Source organism: Pyrus communis, chromosome 11, assembly GCF_041283825.1.
Source record: "Pyrus communis isolate YQ-2024b chromosome 11, ASM4128382v1, whole genome shotgun sequence".
NCBI classification, from domain to species: domain Eukaryota; kingdom Viridiplantae; phylum Streptophyta; class Magnoliopsida; order Rosales; family Rosaceae; genus Pyrus; species Pyrus communis.
In genome coordinates this window covers 19,464,547-19,481,579 of record NC_142575.1, presented here as the reverse complement: position 1 = coordinate 19,481,579, position 17,033 = coordinate 19,464,547, and the positions used below count along the sequence as shown (strand labels likewise).

General features: G+C 40.5%; 1 protein-coding gene and 1 long non-coding RNA gene across 2 annotated transcripts; one reads left to right on the top strand and one right to left on the bottom strand.

The window, feature by feature from the left end:
- Positions 1–706: 706 nt before the first annotated feature.
- On the top strand, positions 707–14,077 carry LOC148693012 (uncharacterized). Its single transcript, XR_015953111.1, has 2 exons — positions 707–1,359; positions 13,759–14,077. It is a non-coding gene; the product is annotated as an uncharacterized LOC148693012 (long non-coding RNA).
- A 1,247-nt stretch (positions 14,078–15,324) lies between these two features.
- On the bottom strand, positions 15,325–16,465 carry LOC148693011 (uncharacterized). Its single transcript, XM_088680180.1, has one exon. The coding sequence runs from the start codon at positions 16,456–16,458 to the stop codon at positions 15,373–15,375; it is 1,086 nt and encodes a 361-aa protein (XP_088536306.1). The 5' UTR covers positions 16,459–16,465; the 3' UTR covers positions 15,325–15,372.
- Between the last annotated feature and the right edge of the window lie 568 nt (positions 16,466–17,033).

Below are 17,033 nucleotides of genomic sequence, written 5' to 3'. Positions count from 1 at the left end.
CAAAAGACAAGGCATTATTCTTCAATAGTGAAAAACAAAAAGGTCACTATTCATAATAGTGAAAAACAAAAAGGTCACTATTCACAATAGTGAAAAACAAAAAGGTCACTATTCATTTAACTTTTGTAAAAGAATCAAAGCATCTTCACTATTCATTCAGCTTTTGTAAAAGTAACAACGTGACTCCACAGTAGAGGATCATCAGTCAGCCAGCTTTGCCAGCTTTCTTCTCTTGCCAGCGGGATTCCCGGATCAAAATGGCATTCTTCAATCATTCTCCTCCTTCTATAAAAGAGGAACTCATCTTCAGAAGAAGGATATAAGTTTTTAACTTCAAAAGCTCAGTTCAATATCATCTCTCTGCTTATCCACAAAGGACAGAGATTATTCTCCAAACACTTGTAATACATATATTATTCAGGATGCCTACGAGCTCCATCGTGTTTATTTGTTTCATCTGCCATTAGGCAATACCTGTTTGTAATCTGCATTGCAGTAAGTTTTCAATAAAACTTATTTTCAAAATATATTCGCATCATTACATTTAATTCAATATATTGATATGCTACTCTGTTTTTATATGTTTTATTTCCGCACTTTAAATTCTATGGACGGCTATGCCGCCTGCTGCTATTTTATGTTTTACTTCCGCACTTTATATTCTATGGCCGGCTTTGCCACCTGTTGTTAGTTCCGCCCCATTTATATATATATATATATATATCTATATCTCTATTGGTGTGGCATGCCTGCCATATGTTTGATGAAATGTCTCCGAGGAAATCGCATTTGGAAATCGAACTCTCCCTGGATGAGACTAAAAAGTTCAAAACATAATCGAAACAAACAATCCTGTCACTCAAACTTTAGGGAAATTTTAAACATGGTTTAAGAAACACTTCATCAAACACTTCATTAAACATGGCTACTTCCTTGATGCTCTTGGTGATACGAGAAACACCCTCCTTCTCTGTATCCAACTTAGTTGCAGGGCTGCCCTTGGTTTTCAGCACTGCTAGTCAGCAGGGTTACTTGCTCGCGAGCCATATCTTCTTTTTCTCCGTCCTCATTGGAAGCTGTTGCATTTGAATTTGGGGAAGTGGCTTCCAGTTTCTGCCCAGCTAGAGGTTCTAGGTACCAGGTGAATTGTGAATGATCCATGGGGCAATCAGAGTTGATCGACCTGGATGCAAAGTCCGAGCTTGTCATCCGATTAGTTTGATCTTCTATCCTCTGGTGCTCTGACATATGAACATCCAGGTTTTCAGGGAACACAAATTCACACGGGCATTTAGGACATGTGTAGAGAGCATATTTGCTCTTGTTCAAATGCCTTTTTGTCCCTATTCTGGCAGTTAGGTGATGTGAGAATTTACTTGACACTCAAATTAAACCCTCGTTTGACAATTGTAGTAGAATGGATAAGTGAGGGATCGTTCTAGACCGGGGATTAGGAGGAGTGGAGGTGTAAATGGCTGTTTGTTTAATGTGTTTGTGTGGAGGAATGATGAGAAAACAGCTAGGACACATGTGAAAATCTGGAAAGCAAATGGAGTGTACGGCATTGATGTTGGAATTGCATGTGTGTGCTGAAAATAGTGTGTGTATGCATGTGTTTGGGAAGCTTTCTTGCTCATTTTCTGGATGCAATGATGAAGATATTAATAATTAATGCATGTAGGTGGCTGAAATGATGAAGAATGAGTGGTGGAAAAGAAAGGGAAAACTAGAAAAGCATGTGAAGATGCTGGAATTTCAAAGGGAACTCACGGTATTGAAGGTTTTGGTGCATGTGTTGGCTGTTTTGTGTTGTGAATTATTATGAATGCATGTGAGTTAAAGAGGGAGAATGTGGTGAAATGATGAAGTAGGAAGGTGGAAATGCATGTGAGATGTTTGGAAAGGAAATGGGAACCCACGACATTGAAGTTGTTTTGTTGATGTGTGAATGCATGTGACTTGTTTGTGGAATAAAGAATGAATGGTGGAAATGTGAGTGAATGATGTGCATGTGTGAGAATGCATGTGGAATTAAGAGGAGTATGGAAGTGAAATAAATGAATGATATGTTAAGTGATAAGTGAATGATATGTGGTGAGTGATAAGTGAATGGTTTGATAAGTGATAAATGAACTAGTTTAAAGGGCTAGGGTTTAAGTACATAGAATAGGCCTAAAATAGGTTGGTTTGTATGGCATAATGTGTTTGATTGGGCTAGGCCCTTTGTTTGATGTCCCCAAAGAGCATACAAGGCTTCAATTTCGTCCATCCTCTTTGCTCCATGATTAAGCTATCCAATCCATGCCCAAAAATGCTCCAAATGGCCTCAAAATGCACTTTCTTGCTCCCTAGGCCCTTAGAACCTGAAAACACACAAAAGAAGCATAAAGGACTAAAATAACGAGAGAAACATAACGTAAATCCACGAGAACAAGCCATTTAAGACGCATGAATATGCTCCTATCAAATACCCCCACACTTAGCTTTTGCTAGTCCTCGAGCAAAACAGAATAAAAACAAATAAACAAAACGACACTAAACACGTAAAACACAACCTAAACCTTCCAACAACCGTCTTAGGGATTTCCAATGACATGTTAAAAATCATCATTCTCATAGATTTTAGTCATCTTCACACTTAAGTACATTCTTAATCATAGTCACCATATACTAGTTCACAATTAAGCATTTAAAACCATGTTTTGAATGTAGTAACATGCCTTAGAGAATTTGCTCAATTCCTTACAAGATATGCACTCGATTTTCACTCAGAATTTCTAACTACACACCCTAATCTAGTCATATGTGAGAAGATTGATGTAACATGAAAACGAACACTCACATATAAGTATCACAAAGAACGCAATTTCTGGAGTTAATAAGCATGTTTAGATATGATCTCATGAATGGAATGCTACTACTTAGACGCGAGAACCAGTGACACCATAAGCTCATACCAAGTTCAAACTCCACAAATTGAAATACACAACACTCAAGATAGAAGTCAAGGGTTGTAACGGGGCTTGGGGTATGTGGATAACAAAGAAGGGATATGGAAAACAAAGGTTCTTAAAGAAATAGTGAGCAAAGCATTTGAATCAACTTAGAATTCACTTTTGAATGAAAACTCAACTTTTGAAAAAGGAGAATTTAGACAATTTACGCCCAGAATTGGTGTTTTGGAACCTTTCTTCAATCACTTATTCTTTTCTCTTTTTTTTTTTTTTCTTTTCTTTTTCTTTTCTTTTGAATCTCAAAACATAAACACTTAAACATTCTCTCCCCCACACTTATTTTCTTTCATAATGTAACTCAAAAGGAATTCAATTAAGTCATGCTCACTATCTTTTAAGAACAAGGGTGGGGATTGTCCTAAACTAGGCTAGGTGAGGAAAAAGTGGGTTAACAAAGAACATGGGCTAACACGGCTCAACGGGGGTACAACTTACAACATATACGAAATATGGGAAGTGAGGCTATTTGGCTATGGTGGCAACTACACAACTTCATCTTGATATATGTTATGCAAATCAATAACATGCTTTGAATGAAATGGGCATGAGTTCTAGCATTTGGAACTATGTGATGAAACGCCTTCTAAGTAGTAACCAAGCAAAGAATAATGAGATCATGCAACGATTTTAGAAAACAAGAAATCACAGATTATACTCTCCAAAGAACATTATAGGCTCAAGTCTCTCAGGGTTGTAGCATTTGTTTGAGTTCCTTCCTTTAGGCATGTTACAAAAACTAAATTTTCTTTTATGATTGCATGTGAAGTCATACATTATAACCATAACCAAGCATATACCAAGAGTAAATCAAACTTTTCTCTATGTTTATAACTCTTTTTAACAGTCATGCAATTACAAACCAAATCCTTATCATTGTGTTGGAAGGTATCCTAAGACACAAACACACACACAAAAACAACTTTAAAACAACTCTTTTTGGGTTTTTCAAAACAATTTTTCAAATTTTTATGGGATTTTCGAATTTTTAAGACAAAACACACTAAAACAGTTTTAAAACAGTGAGAAACAACATGTGAAGTGATAGGTGATAAAATCCAACGAATTTGCATCAAATATACTTAGTTACCCCCCCACACTTAAATCAAACATTGTCCTCAATGTTTTAAGCATAGATTCACACAAAGCATAAGTAAATACACAAAAAGCACTTAAACATACTAAACATGGCATAATGTAATTAACAAAGAGAAGAGTTTTAGAGACGCAAATCTGGTTATAGAGTGTAAATTCCATCTTCTCCTTGGTAATTGCATTGAGGCTTTGATCTTTGTGATTCCACAGGCTTACTCTTGAACTGGTTTCTGCCCATCGTTGATTTTCCTTTGTGCTACTTCTTGAACTGGGCAGCAGGAATCTTTTGGTCTCCTCCACTTGTTGATTTTCCTTTGTGCTACTGGGCTGGAGGATTCTTTTGGTCTTCCCCGAAGGTCTGAGCTTACCCCTTTGGTCTGTTTCTTTGTTCAATCTTTCCAATTCGTATTGAAAAGGGTTGGAGGATAACTCAGCCTATGTTTGTCTCCACATGCTTCAATGTATCATTTTCACTTGCCTTACTCGCTCCCCTTTGCAGAAGTGGTCCCTTCTCCGGAAGTGTATCAACCGTTGAAGATGATTACTCGAGAGCAACGCTAGGTAAGCAATCAGGAATAGATTCCAGGCAGTTGGCTCCAGATCGGAAGACTGACTCCAAGTGCCGGCTGATTGCTTCTTTTACTTTGCCATGCGAGTAAGAACAAGGACAAAGAAAAAGACAGGGAAAGAGCATGATATGAGATACTTTTGCTTTTGACCTTGATGATATGAGATCCCTTTGCTTTTGAAGAAGCGGTGAATGAATCAGCACATGTATTTGTTGTGCTGTTTCCTCCTGGGTCATCTGTACTCCAGGCATCTGGTATCATCTTTGGGGGAGAAGAAAGAATTGAGTATTTCGAAAGGCTTTGCTGGGAGTGCGCCCTCAGAGGTGAGGGAGAGTTGGGCATTTTCTTCAGGTTTGCCCTGCCATAAAAGACGAAGGTCGACATATATAGAGATAATATCAAGTGGTGGTACTTTTTACCTTTGTCGACAAACGTTTTGATCCCGCAAATCCGGCTTTTTGAAATAATGGCGCCTCTTCGATCTCTGAACACGCCTCTTCGATTTCTGAGCAGGCGCCCCTTCGATTTCTGAGCAGGCGCCCCTTCGCTTTCTGAACGACACGTGGTAGTGCAGATGCGGCTCCTTTTGACAAAGCTGCACGCGTCTTCTGAAAAGCAGAGAAAGCGTCGCCGAACTTTGCGCTTGTCGGCTAAAGATGTGTAGTTGTGATGATGGCCTCCACGTGTTGTCTGAAAAGAAGAAATCTTTTGACAAAGTTGAACGCGCCTTCTGAAAAGCCGAGAAAGCGTCGCCTAAATTACGCCGGAAATTCCGGCTTTTTGAATTGGTGGAGCGTCGCCTTGGCTTTTTTATTGAGCTATCGATCACCACAACAAACACACACTGAAGATTTCCCATTCCTGAAAATCGACTCCGGCCCTTTGAAATTTAACTCCATCCCTTCTCTTTGAACACTTTTGAAAAAATGGCAAACTCATCGAACCTTAGCTTGGAATTGAGCCTTAGCAGTGATACGGGCGCGCCGCGTCAAGGTAACGTATGGCGCCCTTCTTTCTTTTCTTCTAACGGTCCTCTTTCAGGTGAAGACTCTGTGATGCAGGACGCCACAACAGCTACAATAGTAGCTAGGAACCTCCTCACACCAAAAGATAGTAGGCTGCTGTCAGGACGGTCCGATGAGTTGGCCGTTCAAGAGTCCCTCGCACTTAGTGTTCAGTGTGCGAGTTCTGTGTCCAACATGGGCCAACGCCTGCTTGCCCGCTCCCGTCAGGTGGAATCATTGATGGCAGAGGTGGAAAGTCTCAAGCAGGAGATCCAGCAGCTGAAGTATGAGAATAGAAGTTTGCACGTGCTTGCAAACAACTATTCGACGGGCATGAAGAGGAAGCTTGATGAGCTGCAAGAGTCTGAAGGTCGGATTCACAGTGACCGTCAAAGGTTCTCGTCTTTCCTCCAGAGGCACCTTTTTCCTGGCTCATCCAGCGCTTGGCCAAGTATTGAGGCCTGGAATGCTCTATCTTCGATGCCTTCTGCTCTTATGCCTTCTGTTCCTACGCCTTCCGCTCCGATGCCTTCTGTTCCTACGCCTTCCGCTTCAAGAGTAAAGCCACGTAGTGGGGCCTCAAGCAAACACCCTTTGTGAAGCACCATCTTTCTTTGTTTAGCAGTGCCTATCAATAAATCAAACATTTTCTCAATGTTACAATCATAGACTCACACAATTAATAAACAAACAAACAATAACAACTAAACAACCTAACAAGGCAGAAACGAAATAGCAACAAAGAGAAGAGTTTTTTTAGGAATCTGGATTTGGAGTGCTTTATAAGTCTTCCTTTGTTGAATGCATGGGTTGCCTCCCAAGTAGCGCTAAGACACAAACAAACACCAAAATGACTCAAATGACTCTAAAAACACCTATTTTTGGGTTTTTCAAAAGAATTTTTTTTATTTTTTTTATTTTTTTTTTTATCAAATTTTCGGAGTTTTATACCAAGACACTATAAAACACACTAAAACACTCTAAAAACGCTTAAAACAGCAAGAAACAACATTCTAAGTGATAGGTGAATAAATCCCACGAAATTCATGCAAATACAAATTGTTTACCCCCCCACACTTAAATCAAACTTTGTCCTCAATGTTTTAAGCAGAAAGTCACAACAGAGCAAGCAAATAAACAAATACGAGAAAGAAAGCAAAGTAAAGGCAGTAAAGAAAAAGAAAGGAATAAAAATAAGTCTCTTAAAGGGGTTTCCAAGTTCTTCTCTATTCGGATGCATGGGTTGCCTCCCACGAAGCGCTTTCTTTTACGTCTTTCAGCCGGACGAGTACCCTCTTTTAATCTTCATTTGAGCCCACGGAATGGAAAGGAATGTCTTCCACCACTTGCCCCACACCATGCTCGTAATATGGCTTCAACCGATGCCCGTTCACCTTGAATTCTACGCCATTCCTTAAGCTTTTTATGTGGACTGCACCATAAGGTAAAACGTTAGTAACAACAAACGGGCCAATCCATTTAGAACGCAACTTACCAGGAAACAAACGTAGGCGAGAGTTGAAAAGTAACACTTTCTGCCCAACTGTGAAGGTCTTGGTTCGAATCATTTTATCATGGAATGCTTTGGTCTTGGCTTTGTACATCCGGGCATTTTCATAGGCTTCATTCCGAATCTCCTCAAGTTCATTCAATTGGAGCTTCCTATGAACTCCCGCTGCATCTATGTCCATGTTGAAAGTCTTCACGGCCCAATGTGCCTTGTGCTCTAACTCTACGGGCAAATGACATGGCTTACCATAGACGAGCCGAAAAGGTGACATCCCAATGGGTGTTTTGTACGCCGTACGATATGCCCACAGTGCATCATCTAAACGTAAGCTCCAATCCCTCCTTGTTGGTCCAACGGTCTTCTCCAAAATTTGTTTGATTTCTCGGTTAGACACCTCGGCTTGGCCATTTGTTTGAGGATGGTAAGGTGTGGAGACCTTATGGTTGACATGGTACTTTCTTAGCAACGCCTCAATGGTCCGATTGCAAAAGTGAGACCCTCCATCACTTATGATTACTCTCGGCATTCCAAACCTAGCAAAAATGTTAGTTTTCACGAAATCTGCAACCACCTTAGAATCGTTAGTACGGGTGGCTTTTGCTTCCACCCATTTAGAAACATAATCAACGGCTAGCAAGATATAAGTGAAACCATAAGATGGAGGGAAAGGGCCCATGAAATCAATGCCCCAAACATCAAAAATTTCAACATTAAAGACAGGGGTTTGCGGCATTTGGTCCTTGGTACCTATGTTACCCATTCGTTGGCAACGATCACAAGACATACAAAAGGTTCTAGCATCCCTAAATATAGTCGGCCAATAAAAACCACACTCTAAAACCTTGAGGGCAGTGCGTTGTGTGCCAAAATGACCACCACATGCATATGTGTGACAAAAGCTTATAATTGAGTGAAATTCAGAATCATGCACACATCTACGTACAATTTGATCTGAGCAATACTTCCACAAATAAGGGTCATCCCAAACATAGAAACGTGCATCATTTTTAAGCTTATCACGTTGGTGCTTGTTCAGTTCATTTGGAATTTGTTTAGCCACCAAGTAATTCACTAAATCTGCATACCATGGTTCACTTACCTCAATGGAAAACAGCTGCTCATCGGGAAAAGTTTCAGGGATAGGTACGGCATGTTCATGCTCCTCGTGGATCATTCGGCTTAAATGGTCAGCCACTACATTCTCGCTTCCTTTCTTATCCCGGATTTCAATATCAAATTCTTGAAGAAGAAGAATCCAACGGATAAGCCTCGGCTTTGCTTCCTTTTTCGTGAGCAAGTACCTCAAAGCTGCATGATCAGAATAAACGATTACTTTAGTACCAATTAAATATGAACGGAATTTATCTAAAGCAAAAACCACAGCTAGAAGTTCTTTTTCCGTCGTGGAGTAGTTCAATTGGGCATCATTGAGAGTCTGAGAGGCATAGTATATGACATGCGGCCGCTTGTCTCTTCTTTGTCCTAGAACAGCTCCTAATGCATAGTCGGATGCATCGCACATGAGCTCGAACGGAAGGCTCCAATCTGGAGGTACAATAATGGGGGCCGAGACTAGCTTCTCCTTGAGTTGGTTAAATGCCGAATTACACTCTTCATCAAACTTGAATGGCACATCTTTTTGGAGCAATCGGCAAAGAGGGTTGGACATCTTGGAGAAGTCCTTGATAAAACGCCTATAGAACCCTGCATGGCCAAGAAACGAACGTACCTCTCTAACCGAAGTAGGAGAGGGTAAGTGACGTACAAGGTCTATTTTTGATTTATCTACTTCAATTCCTTTTTCTGAAACAATATGTCCTAAAACTATACCTTGTTTCACCATAAAGTGACATTTCTCCCAATTCAAGACAAGGTTAGTTTCAACACATCGTTTCAAAATTAAGGTCAGATTATCCAAGCAATTATCAAATGAACTCCCAAATACACTGAAATCATCCATGAAAACCTCAATGATCTTTTCAACAAAATCGGAAAATATACTTACCATACACCTTTGGAAAGTGGCCAGTGCGTTGCATAAGCCAAATGGCATGCGACGATAAGCAAATGTTCCAAAGGGACATGTGAATGTGGTCTTCTCTTGATCATCCGGGGCTATCACAATTTGGTTATATCTAGAGTATCCATCAAGAAAACAGTAAAAAGCATGACCGGCTAACCTTTCGAGCATCTGGTCGATGAATGGCAAAGGAAAGTGATCTTTCCTAGTCATGGCATTTAGCTTCCGGTAATCGATACATACTCGCCATCCAGTCTGAATGCGTGTAGGCACGAGCTCATTCTCATCATTCTTGATAACAGTTACTCCGGACATCTTGGGAACGACTTGAATTGGAGAGACCCAACGGCTATCGGAGATAGGGTAGATCACTCCGCAATCCAAAAGTTTGATTATTTCCTTCTTCACCACTTCCATCATCGGAGGGTTGAGACGGCGTTGAGCTTCTCGAGTTGGTTTAGCCCCCTCCTCAAGAAGTATACGGTGCATGCATGTGGTAGGGCTTATTCCTTTAATGTCGGCCAAAGTCCACCCTATGGCTGTTTTGTGCTCTCGCAGCATCCTCACAAGCTTCTCCTCCTCCATTGCCGTGAGACTTGATGAAATGATGACGGGCAATGTTTCGCCTTTTCCCAAAAACACATACTTCAAATGGTCCGGCAACGGCTTAAGTTCAAGCGATGGTGCCTGAACAACAGAAGGTAGCATCTTAGTGGAAACTGAATTTGAAAGTGAGAGTGGAACCTTACCATATTGTTGTGGCAATGACTCAAGGGCTGCCACAACCTCAATTATTTCTTCACTAGAACCCATTGCAAAGAATTCCTCCTCCTTGCCGTGGCCTTGCATTGGCCCAAATCCTTCATTTTTGCGCTCTATGGCCTTAGTGATGGTTGTTTCCAGGGCGTCCTCGTTCAATTCTTCAAGGTATACCTGCGCCAAAGAATCGATAACATCAATGGAAAAACAAGAATGGTCATCAACGGGATATCTCATAGTTTCAGAAATATTAAAATCAATCACTTCCCCATCGAATTCCATTGTCAAGGTGTCTTTGTATACATCAATCTTCGTTCGGGCCGTCTTCATGAATGGCCTACTAAGGAGAATCGGCAAAGATGTAGAATGGGCTGAATCCTCCATGTCTAGGACGTAGAAATCAGCCGGAAAAATTAAATGGTTCACCTGCACAAGCACATCTTCCAAAACTCCTTTTGGATACGCGTTAGAACGATCGGCCAATTGTATAATTACACCATCTTGTTTTAATTCACCCAAATTCATAGATGCATAAATAGAATAAGGCATGACATTTATGGATGCACCTAAATCAAGCATGGCATGTTCAAAACGATTATGTCCAATCACACAAGGAATCGTGAAACTACCGGGGTCTTTGCACTTGGTAGGCAGTTTACGTTGCAAAACAGCGGACACATTCTCGCTTACCTTCACTACCTCTTTGTTTGCCCTTCTTCTCTTTGTATTGCATAGGTCCTTGAGGAATTTAGCATACTTTGGAACCTGTTTGATTGCATCGAGAAGCGGTATGTTCACTTGCACCTTCCGGAACGTTTCAAGAATGTCCTTCTCGCTTTCTTCCTTTTTTTCTTGCATGAACCTGCGAGGAAAAGGTACATTGGGAAGATTAGGACGTGAAGTACATGAATTTGAACTTAAATTACCTGATTTGGCCGAGTTAGGGTGATCTGCCTCAGGTTGTGTCGTCTCTTCATCTACTTTCTGGGCAGATTTGGGATTGTTTGGCTCGGTCCCAACTTCTTTTCCACCCCTTAGGGTGATGGCCTTGGCGGATTCGAATCCTCCCTTTGGATTGACTGTGGTTGAGCTAGGAAGCTTTCCTTGCTCTCTAATCTGTCCAAGGAACTCAGAAATCTGCCCTATTTGTTTCTTCATATCCGTCATCTCCTTCTCGTTATTTGCTATCCGGTTGTTTTGATTTTGCAACCCCTGCGAAATAGAGGTTAGTAATTGCATAGCTTGATCACTTTCCAAGGACGTACCTGAATGAGATGATGCCGAAGGTTGTTGGGGTTGTTGGGGTGCATACGGCTTGGAATAAAAACCAGGGGGGTTTGGCCTAAATCCTCCTTGTTGGGCAGCTTGTTGTGGCTCCCTCCATTTGAAGCTTGGATGGTCCCTCCATTTGAAGTTTGGATGGTCCCTCCATCCGGCATTGTATGTGTTCGAGTATGGGTTGTTTTGATTTTGTCCTTGGAAACCAATTGCATTGGCAGATTCCCACCCACCATTCTCGATTAGTTGAGGGCACTTGTCGGATGGATGCCCTTGAATTGAGCACACGCCACAAACTTGGTGTTCTTGTGCTTTTGGACCAATCACAACCTGAGAAACAAGAGAAGTAAGATTAGCAAGTTGTGATTGAATTTCAGAAATAGCACTCACCTCATTTACACTTTGTTGTCGTGGGGCTTCCCTTTGACCCACTCCTTCATATTGTTGAGCGTTGAGCGCTCGGTTGGCTATGAGAATCTTGGCATCCCTTGGTGTTTTGTCCACCAATGCTCCTCCCGCTGATGCATCAAGCATTTGACGTTCGATAGGAAGGAGGCCCTCATAGAAATATTGAAGGAGAAGTTCCTCCTTCATTTGATGTTGAGGACATGAAGCTACAAGGCCCTTGAAGCGCTCATAATAAGCCGGGAATGTCTCGCCATGATTCTGTTGAATACCACTAATTTTCTTCCGCAGGAGAATCACTCTCGAAGTAGGGAAGAATTTCTCCAAGAAAGCACGCTTCATACTCTCCCACGAAGTCACAGTTCCCGGGGCTAGTTCGTAGAGCCAATCTTTAGCCTTGTCCATAAGTGAAAATGGAAAGGCCTTCATCTTCAATATACTCCCATCCACATTGACGGGGGTCATGCTCGAACAAACCACCTCGAACTCCTTCAAGTGTTTGTTGGGGTCTTCCATAGACAAGCCATGGAACTTCGGAATATGGTGTAACAAACTGGATTTGAGTTCAAATTCCTCAGTCTTCCCCTCTGCAGCCGTGGGGTATTGGATACAAAGAGGCAATGCATTATCCAAACCCGAGGCCGAAAGCTCCTTGATGGTTCTATTATCTGCTGCCATGGCTTGTTCTTCTTCAAAAATCTGATCCGTGGGCTTTTCTTCTACACCTACTTCGTCTTCTTCAAGCCCAGGTTGTGGTGGAGGTTGTGGTGGCTCTTGTTGACTCCTCGTTCTCCTCAAAGTGCGTTCAAAATCACCGTCAAAGTCGGAGATGTTCTCTATAATAGGCCGAGAGCGACGAGTCATACACAGTACCTAAAAAACAAGGAAACAAACAAACTAAGAATCTGAAATAAGAATGCACGAAAAACAAAAAAAATATAAAAATAAAGACAAAGGATTAGCAAAGTTGCTAATCCCCGGCAACGGCGCCAAAATTTGATGTGAGAATTTACTTGACACTCAAATTAAACCCTCGTTTGACAATTGTAGTAGAATGGATAAGTGAGGGATCGTTCTAGACCGGGGATTAGGAGGAGTGGAGGTGTAAATGGCTGTTTGTTTAATGTGTTTGTGTGGAGGAATGATGAGAAAACAGCTAGGACACATGTGAAAATCTGGAAAGCAAATGGAGTGCACGGCATTGATGTTGGAATTGCATGTGTGTGCTGAAAATAGTGTGTGTATGCATGTGTTTGGGAAGCTTTCTTGCTCATTTTCTGGATGCAATGATGAAGATATTAATAATTAATGCATGTAGGTGGCTGAAATGATGAAGAATGAGTGGTGGAAAAGAAAGGGAAAACTAGAAAAGCATGTGAAGATGCTGGAATTTCAAAGGGAACTCACGGTATTGAAGGTTTTGGTGCATGTGTTGGCTGTTTTGTGTTGTGAATTATGATGAATGCATGTGAGTTAAAGAGGGAGAATGTGGTGAAATGATGAAGTAGGAAGGTGGAAATGCATGTGAGATGTTTGGAAAGGAAATGGGAACCCACGGCATTGAAGTTGTTTTGTTGATGTGTGAATGCATGTGACTTGTTTGTGGAATAAAGAATGAATGGTGGAAATGTGAGTGAATGATGTGCATGTGTGAGAATGCATGTGGAATTAAGAGGAGTATGGAAGTGAAATAAATGAATGATATGTTAAGTGATAAGTGAATGATATGTGGTGAGTGATAAGTGAATGGTTTGATAAGTGATAAATGAACTAGTTTAAAGGGCTAGGGTTTAAGTACATAGAATGGGCCTAAAATAGGTTGGTTTGTATGGCATAATGTGTTTGATTGGGCTAGGCCCTTTGTTTGATGTCCCCAAAGAGCATACAAGGCTTCAATTTCGTCCATCCTCTTTGCTCCATGATTAAGCTATCCAATCCATGCCCAAAAATGCTCCAAATGGCCTCAAAATGCACTTTCTTGCTCCCTAGGCCCTTAGAACCTGAAAACACACAAAAGAAGCATAAAAGACTAAAATAACGAGAGAAACATAACGTAAATGCACGAGAACAAGCCATTTAAGACGCATGAATATGCTCCTATCATTAGGCTCAGATTGGAACCCACATTTTTCGCTTGCTGAGCAGCTGGGAGATTAACCATAGGCTGGCTCACTTTGTAGCTTCTTAGTTCCGACAAGTCTGATCTCTCCATATAAAGATGAGCTTCATTCCAAGTGAAAAAGGACAAGTTTGAGCCAGGAAAAGATACACTTACTGGTGTACAACCAAACTCCTTATTGCCTCTAAACTCAATTGCATTGAGATTGATAAGATCTCTGAGCTGGTTATGAGATGAGGTATTATAACAACAGAGTTGAGAAACCTTAGAAGCTGCAAAATAAACGAATCCATTGAATGTTATTAAACTAATGAGTATTAAGTAACTTTCATTCATCATTTTTTTTTTTAAACAAAAAATTGGATCCATAAAGTATACCAAACACACCCTACGGGATCATTTAGTTTAAATACCAATTCTACAAAAGCTTTTAGCCAAAATACTATATTTTAGTTTAGGTACCATTTGAAGAGTCAACCAAAACAATTCTCATTATAATACTATAATTCAAATTTTTTTGCCGACCAGCCGATCAAATTTTCTTTTCTCGAGGTCACTGTCCAATGGTGACTTTCAAAAAAAATATGTAAAGCGATGAATATTCTTACAATTTTATAGTGTATACATGGGAAAAAAAACAATAAACTCACATAAAAAAAACATAATTGAAAATGAAAAAGTTGCACCTATTGCTGTTCTTTTTTTTATTATTATTTTTTTTTTATTTTTGTCATTGTTGAACAATGACTTGAAAAGTTTTGGCAACTAGAATAATTTTTCAGCACAAATGCAATGGCCTACGCTGTCACTGGTGGCACGTGGACAATGTGCAAAAGGGGCAAAAATTATGTCTTGGGCCACAAATTATGGCTTAATCCAAATGAAATGGGTTGGACTTAATAATTTTCCTTAAAATTGATAGATTCCGTTAACATCTATATTAAAATTGGTATTTATTTCACTTCAAAAACAAAATTGGTACTTAATCTGAATTTGATTGGTTTTTAATTTATGTATAAAAATAATTAAAATAAATAAATTCTCAAAGCGACAAAGAAGTTGAAAAGTGAAATCTCTGAAAAATGCAATTCGACTGAAATTACGTGGAGAAAACGATGGCTGCATAAACCGAAAGGTTAGTCTCGTTCTTTTGAAGGCAAATAGTATGTGACAGATGTGCATTAAGTTGATTTCTTTTGGATGCTGCAACAAATTGACTCAGAGTAAGTTGGCCCATGCCAACTTGCATTGGCTGCTTTTCAGAGGGTGGATGGTCATTTGATCCTGAAGATCGAGAAAGTAGTCACCGTTGTGGCAAAATGGACAGCGTGGTTTCTTTCCCTTTCCCTACAGTTTCGCGATGGGTTTGCTGGAGGAGTTTCGCTGCTGGTACATTGGAAATGCAAACCCAAGGGAATTGAAGTACAAACTGGTTTTTCCATTGGAAATGAATTTCACATCAGTCATGCGCTCTCAACTCCAAAAGTTAACTTGAGGTAACTCTTTTGGATGAGCTATATATAGAAGTTACTTTGATGATCAAAGTTTACAAGAATGCAGGAGTTTAAAGAAGACAATATTTTTGCTATGGCACTGGCTGGTTCACTTTTCATACCTTGCCTTATAACCCATACAGAGTAAGAGCCTCGGCCTGAATTGTACTAGCGGCGTCTTGGTGAGTTGATTAGATATCCTCTTCTCGGCTTTGCAGCTGGTTAATCTTCCTGACTTGAAGCTCAGTCTCCTTAGAAATGTTGGCTTTTTCAATATTTCAGAAGTTTGATCTTTTCCCTTTTTGTCTTCATCATCTGCCTTCCCAAATGACACACTCAATAAAAGCCTTCCAATTTTCTGCCGCTTGGTTTGCTTTGTACATGGACCCCCACTTTCTTGAGCAATGTTATTCTTAGGCGTCCTCGTCTCCAATTTGGGGTCACTGCATCTCTCGGAATGATCCATTCGGATTAATCTAACTTGTCTTGCAAACTCCAGTCCTCTGGGCAGAGCCAGCCTTTTTGGACTTTGTAGCAGACTTGGGGAGTTCACAAAAGGTGAGGAAATTGGTGTTGGCAGGCCAGTTTGTTTATTCTGTTGGTCTTTCAGGTCGGACATGTCACGAGCCTGTGTCTTTGCTTTTCCTCTCTTTTCCTCCTTCGTGACATGCTGCAGAGCCACCATGAATGGATCAAAATCATCATTCCACAACGTCCTATGCGAAAACGGCATTTTGATCCCAAAACTCGGTGACCCTGGGGTAGATGGGGTTGGGCTTCGGTTCGTATATCTTTGTTGACCAAGACGGGGTGGAAGTTTGAGTGGAGGTGCAAGCGGGATAACTTTTCCGCCGCAGAAAAGGTCGTCAGCAAATGCCATGGTTTGCATTTGTTCGTGCTGCTTGTGCTGAAGCAAGTCTTTCACCTTCTGGCTAGTCACATTACCAACCGAACCAAGATTGAAACTGTGACTGGTGTCGAATTCAAAGTCGTTGAGGTCGGAATTGGCATCGTGATATGGTGTCATGGGTGGTGTTGGATAGTCATCAGAAGTTGATGAAATGGTCCTTTTCCTAGGACTAGTTGGGACACTAAAGAAGCAAACATTGTTGTTATTGGCAGAGCTGCAATATCTACCAGGACTAGCGGGTGCACTAACATAGGAGCAGAAATCATCTGGGATTTCCATTTCCATTTGAGAGAGAGAGAGAGAGAGAGAGAGAGAGAGAGATTAATAGGATTGTATAGGACCGCCTGAATGAGTGAGTCATATTTATATATCTTAGGATTCATTCCATTTCCCAAACTAATCTTCAAACATAAAATAAAATCTTGCTTGTTTGTCTTTTGTTATTGTGAATTACAATTAGGGGGTCAATTTGGAATCTTCTTGTGAGAATTGCGAGCATAATTTTGTTTCTTTCTAATCAAACCTCCCACCCTCCCTAATCCAAACATTTGTCTTTATTATATTTTCTAGCAGCAGCTTTGGTTTTCTTGAAGAAATGTTTAGTTTTTTTTATTTTTATTTTTATTTTTTATTTTTTTTATTTTTTATATCAAGCAATGGATTTGTTAAATTAGAGAACCGACATAATTCGAACACATGCCGTGGTGTAAGGGCAACACTCATCTCCACTACTGTGGTAGAGGGCCACTTGCGAAAAAATATTTAGTTGTGTTGTTAAATAGTATGTTGTGTAAAACAGTCAGAAATGTGAATCAAGTGCCGTAACCTTGTACAAAGATTTCATCTATAAGTCAAGTCAC

Coding starts and splice junctions, on each gene's coding strand:
- LOC148693011 (XM_088680180.1), bottom strand. CDS start 16,458: ATGGAAATGGAAATCCCAGATGATTTCTGCTCCTATGTTAGTGCACCC.